The sequence below is a fragment of the Schistocerca cancellata genome, chromosome 1, assembly GCF_023864275.1.
Source record: "Schistocerca cancellata isolate TAMUIC-IGC-003103 chromosome 1, iqSchCanc2.1, whole genome shotgun sequence".
NCBI lineage: Eukaryota > Metazoa > Arthropoda > Insecta > Orthoptera > Acrididae > Schistocerca > Schistocerca cancellata.
In genome coordinates, this window is record NC_064626.1 from 1,165,447,764 (window position 1) to 1,165,470,382 (window position 22,619).

Sequence of the window (22,619 nt, forward strand, 5' to 3'; positions counted from 1 at the left end):
CAGTTGCACAAGTTTCACTTAATTGTTCTTGCAACAAATGCCAGGACAACCTGCTGTGAACATCTTGGCTCAACAATGAACACATAGTGCACCCAGTTTCCCGATGGTAACAGATTCATGCTGTTCATAGACTTTACACTGATCATACGGGAAGCCTTCCACTGATATGCAGGGGTGTGCACTACATACTCATCTGTCTGCCTTCCATTGCTTGCAGCCGCAGCGCTCACTATTTTACTGTCTCTGATGATCTGCATTCAGCCGAGTGTTGTCTCTTGCATTGTAACTGGGTGTCACCCTGTTGGACCATCTTACACTATTTATGGAAGCTGTAGCACACAGCATAGACAGTCATGACCCTTTCCTGGGCATTTTCCTGTTTGTGTTCACTTTTTTTTTTCTTGGCACTTGGCCACTTGCCATATGTTTCCTTTTTGACATTCGTGTTTGAAATGTGTAGCGTTCACTTGTGACATGGTGAGATGCCACACAGGAGAGACAGTTGTGCCTGCTCCACATGACATTGTCCATGTCCCAATGGCAGTGCCGTGTACAGTTGTAGGGGATAATACGACAGCAATGTAAGTACAGGAGTCCAACAGCGGATGCGGAATGCATAAGTAATCTGTTGGTTATTACATTGCATGTAATCACACTCCTACAGCAGCATGAAATGAGTGTGGACAGATGCAGCTTGCAGCACGGCACCATGTGTAACAGAGTTGTCAATGTCTCCATGGAAATGTCTCAATGGTGTTGGCTGATTAAACAGGCCGCTACTCTTCCACACATTACATGCCTGTCGTGCAAGGCAACCTACACAACATGGACTATACACACCACTTCTTCACCCCCCCCCCCTCCCTGCTCAGTGCAGATGGGCATGGTTGATATGACAGACTGCAGACTGCTACTAGTCCCACATGCAGTGTAGGGTGTCCACCCACACGTTTAGACCATGCAAAGCAGGCCAGTAAAACAGTTCACCTGCAGGAGCTGGAGAGCTGTTTTTCGCCCATATCTTTAGCCCTAGAGAGCAAATAGCATGTACCAAACTTGGTTTAAAATGATCCAGTAGTTTAGGAAATGTTGGACACACACACACACACACACACACACACACACACACACACACACACACACACACACACACAGTGATATTTCAATGAAGCACATGCACATTGTCATAAGGTGGTGATGTTGGCTGTTTTCAACAGGGTGTTCCTATACGAAGCTACAGTATGTAGCTCTGTTACCTCGCTAGCAGTACCTGTGAGATCACATTGAGAGTCATGCTTACGACAGAACACTTGTTAAGATGATTGCCCACGAAAGGAAATGTTCTGGATTTGAGTCAATTTCTAGCACACAGAGTTAATTTTCCAAGAAGTTTCAAAATGGTACACTTCAAAATAGTACACACGCGTTAGCTGAAGCCTTAGATACAAACCTTCAACTACATCAAAATGGGGGACATAAACAACCTGTTGAAATCAAGTGTCTAACATACATACCATAAGATGAATTCAGTTCTTTTGATGATCACACATTTCTTGACTTCACCAACTCAAGAACCAAACTGTTAACTTTGTCTAACGTAGACCTCGAACTATGCTGCAAATCAGCCTGTCAGCATAACCTACATTCCACATAATATTAATATACGTACTAAACATATTTTGTTTGATTCTAAGAGTATCATTTCAAAAGTCCTGCACATTGTGCGTGTGTGACCATTACAGTGGCATGATCGAGTTGAAATACATGTCAGTTGTAGGTGTGATGGTCATGTGTGTGTGTTTGTTGATTGCGTGGTTATATTGTGAGCAACTGAGTTTGAAAATAGAAGTTCAAACCGAGTCAGGTCAGATTACATGTAGTGACCAGCATTCCTACAACAAAATCTCCACAGGAAAAGAACCAAGTGGAAATTTACAATGCTTTTAGAGAGGTATGTAAGAGAAGTGTAGTAGAGAGCATGGTATGCAGTGATCTGTTCATTTCCATGAATGTCAGCTAAGCACTGAGGACAACCCAAGAAGTGGAAGACCATTAAATGTAATGGACTTTACCTCTCAATATATTGTTAATGATATTTTGAGGGTGGATTAAAAAAGTGAGAAAATTGCATATTAGGTCAGAATGTCTGTCACTTCAGTTTACAGAATGATAACTATAAAGTTAAAGATGAGAAAAGTTGCTGACAGATGGGTTCTGCAAGATCCCAGTGACGAGCAAAAAACAGGTCACAAAAGAATCGCAGAAAAATTGCTTCAATGTTATCGAACAGGAGGAGGACAGCATCTGGAACGTGGATAAGAGATTCTGAGCCAGAACTGAAGTCTCAATCATCATAATGGGTAAGTTCCAACTCTCCATGCCCAAAAAAATTCCTCTACCAACAATCAAAGGCAAAACTGATTATATCTGCATACAACATGAATGAAGTCATAGCTACAAATAGTAATAGCGTCTGTAATAGGCATATACTACAAGCTGTTTCTGCTAAATATTTTGCACCCAAAAATTCATGAAAGAAGGTCTGACATGCTTGCAGCTAATGTCCTCATTCTGCATGCTAAAACAATACTGGATATTGCCCACCCAGCGACAGAAATGCTTGACAAAATGAATGGGAAATACCTCCCTACACACCTTATCAACCTGATATAGGTCCACCAGACTGATTTGTTTCTCAAATTGAAGGAACAGTGCCATAGCAAATCTTTTGATAAAAACTGATGAAGCTTCCAGTGAGGTGGCCCAAGTAATCAAAGAGCTCAACAGTGAAGGTGCCCTATCCAGAATACACACGTCATCCAAAGCTGTCACATGCAAGAATGGACATTATATTGAAGGCTTGTAAAGGTATTCTGTAAAATAAAGTATTTTCTTCAGTTCTGTCTTACAGTGTTCAGAACTTTTGAAAGAACCCTCATATTTCTGTTTGTGCACATATGACATCACACACACCACACCATTATGTCACAGCTTGAAACCAAACTGTGGTATTGGTAAGTTCATTTAACTTTTACACACAACTGCAGAGCAAAATTTTCTTAGGTTGGTGGTTATTTTGATGATTTTGTAGTGCATCCCATATCCTGTTTTCATTGGCTTTGCACTTATTATTACAAGAACGTCTTGCTGTTTATTTTCAGTAGCTGTAAGAACAAGTCTCCTTGTGTTAAGGTTTTGAGGGGAACAGAAACAGATAGTTTTCAAAAACTAAATAATATCATTTTGAGATCATCTTGATTCACAGGAGTTAATACACTGTGGAAACAAACACTGATCATCTGCTTTGTCACGGTATTGAAAGTTTCACTATTTACAGTAAAACTAGATAAAGGGCCATCAACACCGATCTCAAAGTGTACGTTAGTAATGCCTATCGCAAATGGTCAGAGAAAGTTACAATGATGGTAGGAGACCTGATTTGCATAGCCAGTGATATACCATTGTTTAAATTTCAATTGCAGGAGAAAGATTTAATGTAATGACACTCTTGTCACAGTAGGTGCTGTGTGTGATGAACTTGAATTTTTGAAGAAAAACACTTCCTTTGCTGAGGAAAATACTATATATGTGTGCAGTGTGCAGAACTTTTGAACTGATCCTCTTAGAATCAAACAAAATATCTGTTTTGCATCTACGTCAATATTATTTGAAATGTAGGTTATGGTGACAGACTGATTTGCAGCATAGTCTGAGTTCTACATATGGCAAAGTTTACAGTTTGGTTGCTGAGTTGGAAAAACCAAAAGAAATAAATTACAGATTTTCAATTTCCAGTTCTTGCTCTGTGCAAGATCAGTAAGTAGTAGCCTGCTATTCTATATTTTGCTAGTTTTAAGTTTCATTGATTTTATGTAGTTCCAGGGGGTCTAGGTTAAATTGATCATAAAACTGGCAGTGTAATGCAGCTCAAAAGTCAGAGGATGGCAAGGGCACACCACCCGCAATAGTGTCATGCCTAGTATCGCACTGTGATGTTCAAACCAACCTTTGGGCAGTTTTGTTTATTATGTTTGTTGTTAATAGTTGTATGGTGTATTGTCAACTGACTTAATACTTAAATAACTAAACTGCTTATAGTCCTCAAATATCACTATCAGTCACAAATGTTTTTTATCTTTATGAAATGATTTTACATTGTAAGACATTTCCAAGGGCAGATGTAGACTCTGACCACAATTTATTGGCTATGAACTGTAGGTTAAAACTAAAGAAATTACAAAAAGGGAGGAAATCAAGGGGATGAGACCTGTATAAGCTGAAAGAACCAGAGGTGGTTGTGAGTTTCAGAGGGAGCATTGGGTAACGACTGACTAGAACAGGGGAAAGGAATACAGCGGAAGATGAACAGATAGCTTTAAGAGACACAATAGTGAAAGCATCAGAGGATCAAATAGGCAAAAAGACAAGGTCTAGTAGAAACCCTTGGATAACAAAGGAGATATCGAATTTAACTGATGAAAACAGAAAATATAAAAATGCAGCAAATGAAGCAGGGGAAAGGGAATACAAATGTCTAAAAATGAGTGACAGGAAGTGCAAAATCGCTAAGCAGAAGTGGCTAGAGGACAAATTTAAGAATTTAGAAGCATATATCATTAAGTGAAAGATCGATATTGCCTACTGGCAAATTAAAGAGGCCTCTTGAGAAAAGAGAATCAGCTGTATGAGTATCAAGAACTCAGGTGGAAAACTAGTCCTAAGCAAAGAAGGGAAAGCTCAAAGGTGGAAGGAGTATATAGAGAGTCTTTACAAGGGAGATGAACTTGCAGGCAATACTATAGAAATGGAAGAAGAAGTAGATGAAGAGATGGGAGACATGACACTAGGAGAATAAATTAACAGAGCACTGAAAGACCCTAAGTCTAAACAAGGCCCCTGGAGTAGATAACTTTCTATCAGACCTTGACATCAACTGCAAGCATGTCAGACCTTCTTTCATGAATTTCTATCAGACCTACTGATAGCCTTGGGAGAGCTAGTCATGACAGAACTCTTCCATCTGGTTCAAATGTGTGTGAAATCTTATGGGACTTAACTGCTAAGGTCATCAGTCCCTAAGCTTACACATTACTTAACCTAAATTATCCTAAGAACACACACACACACACACACACACACACACACACACACACACACACACACACACACCCATGCCCGAGGGAGGACTCAAACCTCCGCCGGGACCAGCCACAAAGTCCATGACTGCAGTGCCTTAGACCACTCTGCTAATCCCACACGGCCTTTCCATCTGGTGTGCAAAATATATAAGACAGGTGAAATACCCTCAGGCTTTACATAAGGCTGGAAAAACTGGTAAAAGCCATACTCGGGGAAGATCAGTTTGGGTTTCGGAGAAATATAGTATCATGCAAGGCAATACTGACCCTAAGACTTATCTTAAAAGACAGGTTAAGGAAAAGCAAAGCTATGTTTATAACATTTATAGACTTAGAGAAAGCTTTTGAAAATGTCACCTGAACCACTCTTTGAAATTAAGATTCTGAAGGTAGCAGGGGTAAAATACATTGAGTGAAAGACGATTTACAACTTGTACGGAAACCAGCTGGCAGTTATAACAGTCCAGAGGCATGAAAGGGAAGTAGTGATTGAGAAGGGAATGAAACAGGGTTGTAGCCTATCTCCCATGTTATTCAATGTACACACTGAGCAAGCAGTAAAGAAAATCAAAGAAAAATTTGGAGAAGGAATTAAAGTTTATGAAGAAGAAATAAAAATTTTGAGGTTTACCAATGACATCGCAATTCTGTCAGAGACAACAAAGGACTTTGAAGAGCAGCTGAACAGAATCGACATTGTATTGAAAGGAGCATATAAGATGAACATAAAAAAAAAGCAAAATGAGGCTAATAGAATGTAGTCTAATTAAATTGTGTGATGCTCCAAGGGAATTAGATTAGAAAATGACAGACTTAAAGTAGCAGATAAGTTTCACTAATTTGGCAGCAAACTAATTCATGATGCCCATAGAAGACAAGATATAAAATGTAGACTGGGCAATGGCAAGAAAAACATTTCTGAAGATGATAAATTTGATAACATCAGATGTAGATTAAAGTGTTAGGAAGTCTTTACTTAAAGTATCTGTCTGGAGTGTAACCATGTACATAAGTGAAACATGGTCAATAAACAGTTTAGGCGAAAAGAGAATAGCTTTTGAAAAGTGGTGCTACAGAACAATGTTGGAGTTCAGAAAGGAAGAGGCTCACATAAACCACATGAAATGAAAAATTAGTACAAGTTCACCATAGTTTCAGTATGTTCTTTCCAATATTCACATCAAGCACCAATTTGGTTATTATGGGAATTTGGCCCAGGACAACTATGAAAACGTGTGAACAACACTGTAACAGCTGACAGCCAAAAGAAGTCTGGTATTATAATCACAGCAGGCTTAACATGCTGCTTTTCCACGCACTGGCTCAATGTATGAACATCAGACAAACCCCTTGAACACACTGTGCATAAGAATTTAGTGCTTTTAACTTATACTTTGGACCAAACACACCAAATATAGACTGCTTCTGTGCAATTCTAATATTGCACTGGCATAACGGACCAGTAATTCAACTTATTAATTAAGTTTTCTGCCACAACTGAATAACTTAATTCCAATGAAACATTCAAAATAACTGTTCATGTATCAGTCAATATTTGTTATGTTGACCTGATGTATGTTCCACTGCGTGTTCCATCGTAATTAAGCAATTGTGACAGAAACCTAAATAAATAATAAACAGACTACTTTTATTTTCAACCATTTTAACCTGATATCTATCTCCAAGATGATAAAAATTTGATCATTGCTGCTGATCTTTTTCTTAGTGTGACTAATCTATTCTGCTAAGTTTTCTCTCTCAATTAATAATGTGTTTTTGCATTCAAAAGAATCCAGCCAATAGTCTTACTTGTTTTTGAGAAAAATTTTAACACTGCTGTTTTTATTTGTACCTTAATATCTACTGGTTTTGGCTGTGGACCATCTTCACAGGATATTACAGCACACAGAGAGATATTAAATGAGTCATTTTCCCGTGCTCCACACATGAATGTAACAGGAAGAAACCCTAATAATTGGTACAATGGGACACACCCTCTGCCATGCACTTCACAGTGGTTTGCAGAATACAGATTTAAAGCTAGATATCTACCAAAAGCACAAAATAGACAAAGTAATGTACAAAAAATATAAAATACAAACCTTGTAGAAAGTTTCTAAGCAAAATCTGTTCATGAACATTTACAAGGCAAAAACAGATCACATGAACACTCAGATCATTTCTTTTCTTGTTGATAGAAAATCAGAAACTTCATAATAAATATACAAAAACAACATAAAATGTTCCACAGGAGTCTAATAGGAATATGCTCAACAGGACAACAGTTAACAAAATTATGTACAAAAAGATAAGAAACCAAAGAGCTAAGGGCTATACAGTGCAGCCTCTGTAGCTGTGTTCTGTTCTTATACCTATTATGATATTTAATGTAATTGAATTGCTAAAAGAAATCTACCCACCAAGCGGCTGCAGAACAAGCACATAAAAAAAGGTTATAATTATGCAAGCTTTCTGAGCCAGTGGCTCCTCCTTCCAACAGAATGGTTGAAGGGGAGGGAAGAGTGGTGATTGAAAAGGACTGGAGATGTCTAGGAAAAAGAGGTAGATTTTGGAAAAAGTCACCCAGAACCGCATGTCAGGAGGGACTTACCGGACAGGATGAGAAGGAAATCCAACTACATTTTATTATGACATTTAGGGTTTTCTATCAACCAGAAAAGAAAATGATAGGTATTCACTTAATATGTTTTTGCTTTGTAGGTATTCATGAAAATATTTTGCTTATAAACTTATTAAAAATTTTGTATTTTGTGTGTACATTACTTGTTTCATTTTGTACTTTTGGTAGATACCATGTGAAGGTGGTCCACAACCAAAACTGGTAGACATTAAGATACAAATAAAAATAGTTGATGATTAAAATTTGCTTTTTCAATTACTTAATGAATGCTGAATGTCACCTAACCAAAACATTAAAAAAATTCTTAGTGTTGACAAAGAACCACTTCCCAAGCAAGATAATCTGGTTTCCCAATGTAACAGTTTTCAGCAATGAAGTTGTTTTCTACTACACAGTGCAATGTTAACTAAAGCACTCCAAAAACATTTTTAAAAATGTCTGTTGTTCAAAACAGACAACTGCTACATATTTTATGAGCATTATTGACACGCAAGGTCACTAGTTGTGCCTGCGTAATGGGATGGCTGTATGTGTCATGGAAAACAACTGAATCTGTAATTATCGAATGATTACTTATGGTCTACAATGTTTCATGGATTCTGAAATCTTGAATTTTAAACTTTCCCATTTTATCACTGTGTCCATTAGCATACCTGGTTTTCATTGCCATGCTTCTGCTGGCTTCCTGACAGATTCATTGCTGCCATTTGGCCAGCAAGTTGATTTGGTGAGGCCTGCATTTGTTGATGCTGAGGAGGAAACCCCATCATTCCTGTAACACAGAGGGGTTTATTGCAATCACATTTTATCAATTCTATGAATGCCTGCACATCTATTGATTGTGTAGAACTCTACTATATAGTGCCTTCATTTTGAGAGTAAGATAGTTTTATATTTTCAAATACTAAGCTTTTCCTATTTAACACAGTACATTAAACTGAATAAACCTGATGCTGACTTTATATTCACACTTCCGTAAAACAAACGAGCTATCACTAGATGAATCCTGTTCTTAAGAGATCCACTCATGTGGCTTAATAACAGGCACATAAAAAAAGTGTTTCCAGATATTTAGGTGTCTTCCTTGACTAGTTACTCTATTTCAGCAATTGTGTAGAAGTGGGTGAAAGAGGCAGGAAAGTAATGTAGAAAATAAGCATCTCAGCCAGATATGACAGTGTGTTGTCAATGCTGTCTTCAATCTGAACACTTAGTTTGAAGTGGCTCTCCACAATAGTCTGTCTTGTACAAACCTGCATAACTACCACAACTTAAATCCATCTGAATCTGCTTACCGTGCTCAAGCCTTTGTCTTCCTTGCAATCCCCCAAACTCATCCCCCCCCCCTCCCCCAACACACGTTTCATTACCAAAATCACAATTTCTCAATGCCTCAAGGCAGTGCCTTATCAACCAATCTTATCTTTTACACACATTGCGACAAAATTCTTTTTTTTTTTTTCCAGTTTAATTCAGCACCACCTCATTTGCTATCTGATCTATCATCTAATTTTCAGCTTTCTTCCGTAGCACGACATTTCACAAGCTTCTATTCCCTCCTTTCTGAAATGTTTATAACATCCATATTTCACTTCCATGTAAGGCTACACTCCACACAAATACCTTTACCAATGTCTTCCTAATGCTTAAATTTATATTCAAAATTTCTTTGCCATATATCCTGAAGAAGAAAGAGGGACCAACAGCTATTTCCCACACATCCAAAAGAGGTTTGGATTAAGACACCTTCAAGATGGCCAACCCACTTTCAACATCTATGGACAGGGATGCCATCGGGTGATGTGAGGTATCTCTGTTGCAAAAGCTGTTATGATAATTAGTGATCATTTTAGCATGGTAGGGGTTCACAGTTTTCTGTTATCCATCAAAGGTAATGGAAAAAATTACAGAGGCGGTAATCACAAGAAGATGTAAAAAGAATACAAATCTGTTAGCACACCAAAGTCTGTTAGGCACTGAATTATATAATACACACTTACATTTCTTATAATGTATCTGGAACAAGCCTTATCACTTAGTCTATCAGTAGAATTGTCCAATGATCTTAAGTTACAGGCTCAATGATATTACAAACATTTAATGTCTAATTACAATATACAACTATAAGCAACTGTAAAAATTCACTATAAATTAAACAATGGGTGTACAATCAGTTGTCTATGTATTTATATTAGGTGCATCTTAAATCACAGTGAAAACCTGTTACTGACACTTTTAAATAATAAAAAAGCAACTCTACATGGATAGTCTAAATAAAGTAATAAGCAAGTAATAAGTACAGCTGTGAGTTATATGATGCAGTTCCTTTCACTGTCTACACAAAATACCCAGAGACTATTTTTGAACACCACAGTGCTTTACTACACACAGTTCTAGTTGACGTGGTGTGTCATCATTCTCTGATTTTTAAACTGGACTACTCAGTCAGTTATAGGATGATTTATGGTTTAAAATGGAATCTGAACTGTAGCATTTCACACATTAACAAACATTGATAGAGTAAAAGAAATGATGAATAACTGATAAAAATGCTACAACATAACTGGATAGATAAAAGATCTACTCACCAAGCAGCAGTAGGAGAACACACATAAAAGTACTGAAATTTGCAAGCTTTCAGAGTCAGTAGCACCTCCTCCTGACAAAAGAGTTGACACAGGTTTAGGAAACAGGGAGAGTCAGGGGTCAGATTAGGGCTTGTCATCCAGTTCGGTAAGTCTCCTCTGACAGAGGGTTCTGGGTGACTGCTGCGAACTCTCCTCATTTCCTAAACCTCATCAGTCCCTTTCCTTCATACCTCTTCCTTTCCCTTCAATACTTCTGAATCATCACTATATTTATATGTGTTCTCCTGCCAATGCTTGTTGAGTAGATTATTTACCTATCCAATCACATTATATTTTCAAAAATTGATTATTTTTGCCGAGATAAAAATACTAAAATTAACTGGGGATCAAAGCCTTGACCTTTGGATTTTGCAAATTAGCACTGAGAAGATGTAGTAATAGCAATATTGATGATGAAAGTGGAAGTAATAGCATTAGCAATGGCAATAACAATCTTATGAGGGTAATCCCAAAAGTAAGGTCTCCTATTTTTTTTTGTAAGTACATAGATCTGTTTATTTCTACAATGGTTTACATCAGTTTACAGCTTTAACATTTACCTATTTTTCAACATAATCACCATTTCTGTCAGTGCATTTTTGTAGATGCTGTGGCAGTTTTTGCATGCCCATGTCATACCAGCTAGCTGCCACACTGTTCATAAAGTTATGAACCTCTTCTTTCACCTCATCGGCAGAGCTGAATCGCTTTCCAGCCAAATGTTCTTTTGACCTAGGGAACAGGTGATATTCACTGGGGCCAAGTCAGGACTATGGGGTGGGTGGGTGATTATGTTCCACTGAAACTGTTGCAATAGAGCAATGGTTTGCCGAGCGATGTGTGGGCGAGTGTTGTCATGGAGAATGTGTACACCCCTGCCAACATTCCTCTTCTCCTGTTCTGAATTGCCCGTTTGAGTTTTTTCAGAGTCTCACAGTACCTGTCAGCGTCATTTGTGGTCCCAGCGATTCAGCTCCGACGACGAGGTGAAAGAAGAGGTTCATAAATTTCTGAACAGCATGGTGGTGAGCTGGTATGATATGGGCATACAAAAACTGCCACAGCGTCTACAAAAATGCATCGACAGAAATGGTGATTATGTCGAAAAATAGCTACATGTTCAAGCTGTAAACTGATGTAAGCCACTTTAGAAATAAACAGGTCTATGTACTTATAAAAAAAATTGGAGACCTTACTTTTGGGATTACACTCGTAATAACATTTCATTTCTAATTCACTATGTTTACATGCGACATCTTTCGAAAGAAGAAAACTGAATTTCGGATACCGTATTTTGCTAGCTTGTTTACATGTTGAGGTCTGAAGCAGATTTGCTAGCCTAGTTAAATATGGTGCCTGGAAAATAGCTGATCCAGTTTCTGATTCAATCAAAACAATTGTTATTTCTCTTCCCTTAAATATTATAGGAAGACAGCTTCATGCTCAGTCTAATATTTCTGCTTCTCCTTCACCACACAGTAAGTCCATATTAAACGAATATTCTGAAAACAAGAAATAACTTGACAACCCAAGCACGTTTCAAAACTGGTTGTGTTTACAAGGGAACAAAAACTGACTGCCAAATTTGAAAACTGACAACTAGAAGCAGACTTCCATAATCAATTTTGAAGTGTTTATGTGACCACCCAGAAGTGGTACTAAGATATCTGTTTACGTAATCTGGTTTTGAGAGCCCCATGTGAACAGGATGACTGTAGCACCATTACTACATAACATATAGTGAATGAAGTAGTACAGTTTTAGACAGAAAATATGGCCTATTGTAGAATACTGTGATAGTACAAAATCAGACTTGATAAACACATCGTGACAACCAGCATCTATGACGTTATAGCTGTGTGAAATTGAGTGTGACTTGATGTAATTTTTAAATATTTTTTTACTTGTGAAGAATGAAACTGTTAATGAAAATATCATTAGCTTTGTACAAGAACGGCACTTGCGGAATTCTATATCCAGAGGCTCCTGGACATTGGATAGGCAATGGTGAGCAACTGCTGAAATGAGTAACAAATAATGAGAATTTGGCAATGCACCATGATTTCAGGCCACTGCTGATTTGCATACAGGAAGCCTTCAGAGTTTTCTAAGAAATCACTTTGTAACATTGTATTCTGTGTATTGAGACTTTGAAATGTAACACAATTAATTATGATATTTTGTCAGTACGCTGTAATCATCCTCCAAGTACATTTCAGATTGACAAAGCTGTTAATAACCTAATGTTCACCTACATGTTGTGTTATTTCTTGTAATCTACATCTATTTCTATATGCTGCAAACCACTATGTATGTCCCATTGTATCAGTTGTTAGAGCTTTCTCCCACTCCATTTCCAAAATATGAGAAGCGAGTTTACACAACATGAGAGGAGTATTTCCTGAGGATTGAAAGAACTCTACAAGTACTCTATCTACTTAAAATAAAATGTGCAATCTTCAATAGTGGTCTGATATAGAGGTAATATTTCTGTTGTAGTATTAATATTGGTGATTAAATTGACCTTTGTCACTGGGACAGGTTGTAATTGAGCCCTGTAACACAATATGGGCAATGAAGTCTCCAGGATGAACAGTTGTGGGAGCTGTGAGGTTAGGTGGAAGGGGGCTGCTGTGTTTGAATCATCACCCAGTGACAGCACAATAGACCATTTTGGCACCCTGGTTGACACATGCACTACAGCAGCTACTTCTCTTAAGACAGTGTTTAAGAACAGAGGAGGGCAGTGATATCCATCATCGACAAACATGCACATTTCCATCTTGCTCTCACCCCACTGTGGTGGTATGGACTTGCCCTCACAGAAGTGTCCCCAGGTTCAACACGACAATACCCATTCCCTTTGATCACACCCACTGCTGCCCGTTTTGTTGTAGAATCATGTAATATGTTCTTTGGGTACTTATTATGACATCTACAGGAAAACTTAAATTTTTGTGCAGGAATAACAAAAATTCTGCAAGCTGCAACCATATGAAAGTCTGCTTGCTCAAAATGTTCCTACGATTCATACGGCTGTTGACAGTGTCACTGATATGGCTAAAGTGGCATCAAGAATACCCCAAAGTAGTGCACTGGGATCAATTGTATACACCACATACGATGTGAAATGTATTTTTCATGGGGGAAAGCTAACATTTACGTTATTATAATGACTTTGCTGATAATGTTGATAGCTCTAAAAGACTGTTCATGCATTTTACTGTCAAATATAGAAAGCTTCACAAATTATTAATGAATTTTAAAGATGGGCAATTGATCCTCAATGACAGAAGGAAGCAAGATTAGAATTTAATATCCCATGACAAGGTCTTTAGAGATGGAATGCAGACTCTGATAGTGCAAGGACATGGAAAAAAAGCAGTGTCAAAGACCTATGCTGTCATATGGCTTAACTGATTAGTGAAATCACTAAAACCTTAAAATGGATGACTGGATGGGGATTTGAACATTCCCCCTCCTCTGTGACAGTTCAGCCTGCTATCTACTGTGACACTTTGCACTCAGTCTTGTATTGTTCTTAAACAACAGTGAAAAATACAAAAATAGCTATGTTACACACAATGAAAAGCACTGGCCTAAAACATCTGAAGATTCTGTTTTCTAGGAACAAAGAAGGAAAGTTAATGTCCCATAACTGTCAATGATTTTAGAGACGGAGCACTGTAACTGAAAGGACATGAGAGAAGGTACATATTTCTACCAGTCCTCAGAGGCTTTCGAGATGACATGTCTGAATAAAGTCTTCTCAGTTTTCACACCACATCACTTCAAAAAAACACTACGGTTTTCAACAGATATTTTCTCCATCATGATGATCAGGAGTAAAAGGCCATTGGTTGCTCAAGGCTGGCTCCGTGTTCCACTTTAATAGGCACAACAGCAGCATTTGGAACCTTGCAGACAAGCCGCAGTGATGCGTGTGGGAAAGCGAGTCGGGCAGCTCGTAGCAACTCCAGCCCACCACAGGACCAAGTGGCACCATCAGGTGGTGCAGGAAGCTGAACTGTCCATGTGCCCTACTACATGTGTACACCTGACCTCAGTTGAATATAATAAATTTTCTTGAGAGTGAAAATCTCATGTCAACTAATCAGCATGGTTTTAGAAAGCATCGCTCATGCAAAACTCAACTTACCCTTCTCTCACATGGTATACTGTAAATTATAGCTGAGGAGCAACAGGTAGATTCCATATTTCTAGATTTCTGGAAAGGGTTGACATGGCGTCCCTTTGCAGGCTGTTAAAAAAGGTACGAGCATATGAAATAAGATCAAGACATGAGAGTGGCTTTAAGACTTCTTAAGTTACAGAATCCAATATGTTGTCCTCTACAGCTAATGTTCACTGGAGACAAGGATATCGTCAGGAGTGCACCAGAAAAGTGCAACAGGTCCACTATTATTTTTTATACACACAAATGATTTGGCAGGTGGGGTGGGCTGCAATCTGTGACTGTTAATGATGCTGTGGTGTACGGTAAATTGTCAAAGTTGAGTGCCTGATGAGATGACAGACCAAATTTCTAGCTGTTGTGAAGAATGGCAGCTAGCTCTAAATGTAGAAAAATATAAGTAAATGATGATGGATTTAAAAGAGAAACTCATAATGTTTCGATACAGCATTAGTTGTGTCCTGCTTAACACTGTCATGTCGTTTAACCACCTGGGGATAAAGCTGTAGAACGATATCAAATTGAACAAGCATGTGAGGATTGTGGTAGGGAAGACAAATGGTCAACTTTGGTTTATTGGAGGGAATTCTAGGAAAGTGTGGTTCACCCGTAAATGAGATCGCACATAGGACGCTAGTGTAACGTATTCTTGAGTACAGCTCAGATGTTTGGGACCCATACCTGGTCAGATTAAAGAAAGACATTGAAGCAATTCAGAGGTGGGCTGCTCGGTTTTATACTGGCAGGTTCGAACAACACAAAAGTGTTACATACATGCTTCAGGGACCCAAATGGGAATCCCTGGAGGGAAGGCACTATTGACAAAACTATTGACAAAATATAGAGAATCAGCATATGACACTGACTACAGAACAATTCTACTGCCTCCAACATACATTGCATATAATGATCACAAAGATATGATAATGAAATTAGGCCTCATAAGGAGGCATATAGACATACATTGTTCCTTTGCTCTATTTGCAAGTGGAACAGGAAAGAAAATGACTAGTAGTGGTGCAGGGTAACTCCATCATATACCGTACGGCAGACTGCAAAGTATTTATGTAGATGCAGATGTGGAAATTGTTGTAGCTTGCTCTAATCTCAGCTGTTTCCTTCCCAAGGGAATCCCAACATACAACATTTCTATTAGGACAAACATTTGAGAGAGACAGCAACTGTTAATGAAGGATTGTGGATGGAAAATGCAATCTGCTACAAATACTTTCAAAAAGCTTTATTTTATTGCCATAGACAGTCTTGGGCTTTTATTTGAATCTTCAGAAGGCTACACTTGTTTTATTTCACTATCAGATTTGCCAGCAACATGTCATCCACTCCTGCAGCACTGCACATGAATATTTGAGTAGTTGACACCACTTTACGAGGTCTGTTCAAAAAATTCCGGAACTCTGGCCACTAAATTTTTCTACGCTTCCCTTTTACATATTACACATGGTCTCTTCAAAATACTCTCCTCCACAAGCGATACACCGCTCCGAATGGCATTTCCACTTCCAGAAGCAGTCTTGGTGTGCCTCTTTCTGGATCGCGAGAAGTGCCAGCTGTGAATTTTCTTTTATCTTGTCTATCATTGTAAATCTTCATCCTTTCAAAGGGGCCTTCAACTTAGGAAACAAAAATAGTCCACAGGGGCTGGGTCTGGAGAGACCAGAGGATGAGACAGCATAGTGATTTCAGTTTTTGTGCAATAGTCATACACCAACAGGGATGATTGAGCAGGTGCGTCATCGTGAGGCAAGAGTCACGAATTGTCTCACTACATTTCAGGCTGTTTTCTTCTCACATTTTCTCGCGGGCATCCCAACACGTCCCGATAGCATCATCAATTAACAGTTTGTCCCTGTGGCACAAATACATGATGAGCTAATCCTTCAAAGTCAGAAAACTATCAGCATGGCTTTAACATTTGACCTGACCTGATGAGCTTTTATTGGTCTTGGAGAAACTTGCCCAATCCACTGCGAAGAGTGAATCTTGGTTTCAACATCACAACCGTAGACCCATGTCTCATCACCAGTTATGATTCTTGTAAGGAACGTCTCATTCTCATTTGCGCGACAAAAGCTCTTCATGGATTGTGGTGCGAAGGTCTTTCTGGTCTTGACTCATGAGCCGTGGGACAAACCTGGTGGCGGCACGATACATTCCACAAAGATATGTCAAGATTTCACGACATGACCTAACTGAAATGTTACATTCTTCTGCAATCTCTCTGACAGCCAGCCTTCAATTGGCATGCACAGCTTCATTGACATTACTGACATGAGTGTCATCAGTAGATGTCAAACGGTGTCCTGAACAAGGGTCACCTTTAACTTCCATCCAGCCATTTTTAAACTGTGTGATCCATTCTTAACACTGAGTACGGCTTAAGCACTCTTCACCATAGGCTTCTGGCATCATTTGGTGTGTTCTGTAAAGCTTTCCCTGAGTTTCATGCAAAATTTAATGCACATGCATTGCTCCTCTATCTCTGCCATCTCAAAATTCGCAAACTGTGTGACAATGTTCAGCTCAAGACAGCACTGAACAATTACATTTATTTATTTATTTATTTATTTTAGTTTTGGTCCTGTGAAATCTTGTACAGATATTGGACAGGTCATTAAATACAATAATGAAACTTCCTGGCAGTCACGTATTAAATGCAAGCATGTGCAGGGATGCTAATCGCATTTTGCTCCACAATAAGTGCAAACAGTATATGCATGTGAAACAAACAACTATGGACATTCTCACAAAAATGGATAACAATTAAAACGAGACAAAATGCCATTACCAAAACAAATGTAAGTGCACATACTCACTTCATATGTACTCAACTGTAGTACATTACTACATTTTTCTGCTAAAAGCAGTTATTACCTACGTAACCAGGCAGCTGTAATTAAAATAAATAATCAGTTTTGAAACTGCAGGGAGATAGACTGGCTAGCTTGTACTTACGTTCAGCAGGTAAAACTGAGTATTGCTGACAGCACTACAAAAAATGAAAAATTATCCTAGATTTCAGATTTAGGGGAAGGAGAAAGGAATAAGTTGATGAATGTTAGAAAGGAGACTGAAGTCAGTAAGAACCCAGAATGATAGGGGCACACCCATTGTTAGGATAAAGGGGGAGGCATCAGGGAAAGGAGATCAAAGATAGTACTTTGGTAAGCACAGTGCCATCTTGAGTCAGATGACAGATGAATGGAGTGAAGAGGAAAGAACAGAATAATGAGTAATGCTGTGTTAAGAAAAGGGAAATGAAAAATGGAAAAGATAGTTGAATCCAGAATTTGGAGAAAAATGGATAGAGAAACATGGAATATATAAAAAAGCATTATTAGTCTGCCGAGTAGGCCTCCAGGAAGATGACCCAGAGAAATGCGGATGTCTTTATTCTTACTATAGAGGAGGACTTTGTCACCAGGTCAGTGAAGTTTGTCATCTGAATGGGATACAGCTGTTCATATTTTTCCTTCACTTCAAAATACAAAAGACACTATGGTTTTGTACTTTGTATCTCTCTTGCTTTCTTTAAAATGGGTCAATTCAGAGATCAAGGGGAATATTGCCCTTGACTGCTGCAAATGTAAAGGTCATGTGACTAGGGCCTCCCGTCGGTGTGGAACTTTCGCCGGGTGCAAGTCTTTCGATTTGCTAATAAATACTGCCAGTTAAGACTCGTGGAGTGTTTTCACATGACAGCTGTCTGCAGTCTACACAAAGGGCATCTTTTGTGCAGTAAGAAAACAAAAGCCTAAAACACAAACATTAAAAACACCACCTGGAGATGGAATGTGTGGCTTTACATCACAATGGCAAACCATTACTTTTAGCTTTTTAGGTAACAAACCACTTCAAAAGCCAATGTAAAAGCACCACAACACTGTTCTGGCTCCTGCTGGAAACACCAGATAAAATGCATAATCCCACTGTTCCAGGTTAACATGCAAACTCTTCAGCTGTTTGCAGTGTGAGACCACTATGGAAATTTACACTCTGGACCATACAGAGGCTCTTGAGGGGGGAGATGGTGGTGGTGGTAGGAATGTCACATTGTGCTTTTCACAGGAGGGCACTGCCTGTGACTGAGTAAGGGATGCCATTTTAATTGAGAGGAAGGTGCTTCGCATTCTGATAAATGACATTACTTCTCAAATATTTCCTCAATAGAATAAAAATAAAAATAAAAAAATAAAAAAACCAGCAGTTTGGGTATAAGCTAGGTGCTGAGGGGAGTATTTCTCACATATTACTTTTGATTCCACTTTGCTCCTACAGCTTGGGTTGGGAAAGGCATGTCAGTGCCATAACTTTCTCTAATGTAACAATCTATTATCTCTGGTGAGACAATTGAGGACTAGGGCTATCACAGTGGATATTTGATTCTCTTCACTGCAGATAATGTACTGCGCACGTTAACCAAGGACTCTCCCAGGGGGTGCCACTCAGCCACAGCAATGACTGTCTGGCGTGGTAACTGCATGAAACAACAAGTACATAGTTCTTTGCGTGCTTAGGAAGTTTCCAACTTCAGCACGAACAGTACATTCCTTGTGTTGTTAGGAGGCTACGATTATGCAGGTACCTGACAGCCCTTCCTTCACCCCCCCCCCCCTCCCTCCCCCATGGATTGGAAGTTCAAAGGTACTTACGATATGATTGCACAGTGTGTGCAACACACACTACATTGCACAAACTACCCTGCACGGCCCTCACTATTGAAAAATTTTGAATGAATGGATTGATTGAGAGAGTATGGGACCAAACGGCGAGGTCATCAGTCCTGCGATTCCAAAGGGGGCTACATAAGAAAGAGTCTGCTAAAAATGAACGAATTCAGTCAAAGGAGTCAAATTATAAAATAATGAAAAGGGAGGGGGGGGGGGGGGGGGCGATCATGGGGTCACAGACCTTTAAGACTGCAAAAGGAGTTCCAATCACAACCGACCTGCCTCTGCTCCAGGACTAAAGGAGAACCTTATATCTGGAAATAAAAACCACTTATGTGGAGGAAGCCGAGGACCAGGTCAACCATCCGTGGATCGACCGCTAATATTAAATTTAAGGAAGCAGGAAGACTATACTAAGCACGAAGGGTCGAAAGAAGGGGACATGCTACCAATATGTGAGATATCATCAGTCTGGTGCCACAATCACATTGTGCGAGCAGGTTGTTACATAGGAGGAAACAATGGGTGAGCTGGGTATGGCCAATGCGTAAACAACGTAAAACAGTGGACTCCTTCCGAGAGGGGCAGACAGAAGTGCCCCAAACTGCAGTAGACTCCTTGATTGTACGGAGTTTATTACTATGATCAGTAGCGCTCCAAATGGCATTCCACTGCTGGGCAAAGAGACATTTGACGTAGATCCACATATCCGCAGCTGGAATCGTGAAAGGAAAAGTGAGGCTAAGTATCTGCTTCTCTAGCCAAATGGTCAGCCAATTCATTCCCATTGATTCCCACATGACTCGGGACCGAGAGAAAGATGACTGAACAGGCGGCATGCTCAAGGGCAGAGAGAAGGTCATGGACAGCAGAGACCAAGGGGTGACGCGAGTAGCATCGATCGATAGCCTGCAGGCTGCTCATGGAATCAGAACAAATTTAAACACCATGGGGGGAGGCCTGAGAAACAAAAAGGAGGGCCATGTAAATGGCTAGAAGCTCTGCTGTAAATAAATTATTTGATCCTGGCAACAAATGGTACTCAAAGCTGGTAGGAGACATGAAAGCATATCCCACCTCATCAGTAGTCTTAGAACCATCAGTGTAAAAGATGGCGGCACTCTGGAACGCTGCAACGATGGCACATACAAGACGCCAGTAAACCATAGGAGCAACAGAGACCTTGGGACCCTGGAAGAGAGTGGTCCTAATCCTTGGTCTAGGCACCATCCCGAAGGGGGGGGGGGGGGGGGGGGGGAACTGGAGGAAAGACACGGGACACAGCCCAGTGAGTGCAGATGGAGATCCCGGCAGAGGGTAGTGATACACATGCCAACAGGCAATCCCACCCGTAGGCAGGTGTTAGGAGGAAGACATCCCTCACTGGCAAAGAGCACAGGGTATACAGGATGGTCAGGGAATTGGCGAATGGCGACTGCATAAGAAACAAGGAGTTGGGTCTGTCAGATGTGTAGTGGGGGAATCCCTGCTTCTGTGAGGAGACTATCAACAAGACTAGTGCGAAAGGTACCAATAGCCAGACGCTCCCCACAATGATGGACAGGGTCAAGGAGTTTCAAAGTGGAAGCAGCTGCAGAGCCACAAACCTGATTACCATAATCGAGTCTGGACAAAACCAAAGAAAGGTAAACATGGACAAGAGTGGAATGGTCTGCACCCCAAGATATATGGGCCAGAAGGCGGAGAGCATTAAGCTTCTGCAGGCATGTAGTCTTTAGGTGGTGGGGTAACCACAGGCCCAACAGAGGTCACAAGCCCATTTATGGCAATGAGGAAGAGCGTGACACTTAGCACAGAACCTGTGGGATACCATTCTCCTGAATAAGAGGGGTGCTGAGTGAAGCGCCAACTTGAACTCTTAAGAGCCGGTAAGATAAAAACTCACAGATAAAAATCTGAAGGGGACCACGGAAGCCCCAGTTACGGAGGGTAACTAAAATTTGATGGCGCCAAGCCACATTGATATGGTGCCAAAGGCCCCAAGATTCGAGACCCAACATAATCTGGAACTGACCATCCTTTCACGCAGTTTACAAAGCACATTTGTAAGGGTAACTGGGCGGTATCTGTCGAGAGATGTTGGGATTTTCCCAGGCTTAAGGACAGGGATAACTACTGTCTTGTCATTGTGACGGAAAAGCACCTGAGAGCCAGATGTGATTGAAGACCCTGAGGAGCTGATGCCTCTGGGGAATGTCCAAGTCTTGAATCATCTAATTGTGAATGGAGTCTGGCCCTGTGGCTGTGTCTCGTGAAGAGCTAAGAGCCTGCACCAATTCCCATTCAGTGAAAGGAGTATTGTAGTGCTCAACACGGTGCAGGATGAAATGGAGGGGGGTCCATTCAACTCTGCGTTTCTGCTGGAGAAAGGCAGGAGGGTAGGAAACGGACTATGATGCCATCACAAAGTGTGTCGCAAGGTGTTCTGCGAGTACCAATAGATCAGTGCACAGAGCTTCTTGGATGTTCAGACCCTGGACAGTTGACTGTTGCTGGCAGCCCAGAAAACTACGGGCCTTTGACCAAACCTGTGATAAAGAGGCATATCTCCGCAGCGAGGAAACATAGCGCTCCCAGCATTCCTTTTTATTCTGCTTAATAATGTAATGAGCCTTAGCACAAAGAAGCTTAAAAGTGAGGAGGTCGGTCTGGGAAGGGTGTCGCTCAATTTGCTGCAGCGCCTGTCAGCGGTCCTGGACAGTGACTGCGACATCTTTGGTCCACCACAGAAACAGCCAATGACGAGGGGGCCCTGTGGATAGGAGGACAGCAGTGACAGCAGCACGAAGAAGAGCAGCAGAGATGTCTTGCACAATTACATCAATGGAATTTGAAAGGGAGGTGTCAAAGCAGACAGCAGACACATATAAAGGCCAATTAGCCCTGCGGAATGCCCAATGTGTGGGTCTGTCTGCCTGGGGGCAGCAGGGGAACGATAATGTCACTGGGAAGTGGTCACTGTCACAAAGGTCATTGTGGGATGACCAATGTAGGGAAGCCACGAGGGCAGGGGAGGAGACCGCGAGATCGACAGCAGATTAGGTGCAATGAGCAGCACTGATGTGGGTAGGGGAACCATCATTGATGAGACACAAATCAAAGTCCATGACAAATTGGTTGATTAGGATACCCCGACCCGTTGATGTGACGCCCCCATAGTGGATGGTTGGCATTGAAATTCCCAAGGAGGAGAAACGGAGACGGGAGTTTCTGAATTAAAGTAGATAGTGCAACATAAGCAAGTGGCCTACCTGGAGGGAGGCAGACATTGCAAATGGTGATTGCCACAGTCGTTTGCACTCTAACTGC

At 40.3% G+C, this 22,619-nt stretch overlaps 1 protein-coding gene across 3 annotated transcripts in view; it reads right to left on the reverse strand.

Moving 5' to 3' along the window:
- The window catches only part of LOC126093805 (protein transport protein Sec24C), a 121,728-nt gene that overhangs the window by 81,951 nt on the left and 17,158 nt on the right, over positions 1-22,619 (reverse strand). For all 3 annotated transcript variants that reach the window (XM_049908748.1, XM_049908749.1, XM_049908747.1), the window contains exon 3: positions 8,433-8,551. In XM_049908748.1, coding sequence (XP_049764705.1) covers positions 8,433-8,551 — 119 coding nt within the window. The remainder of the gene's footprint in view (positions 1-8,432; positions 8,552-22,619) is intronic.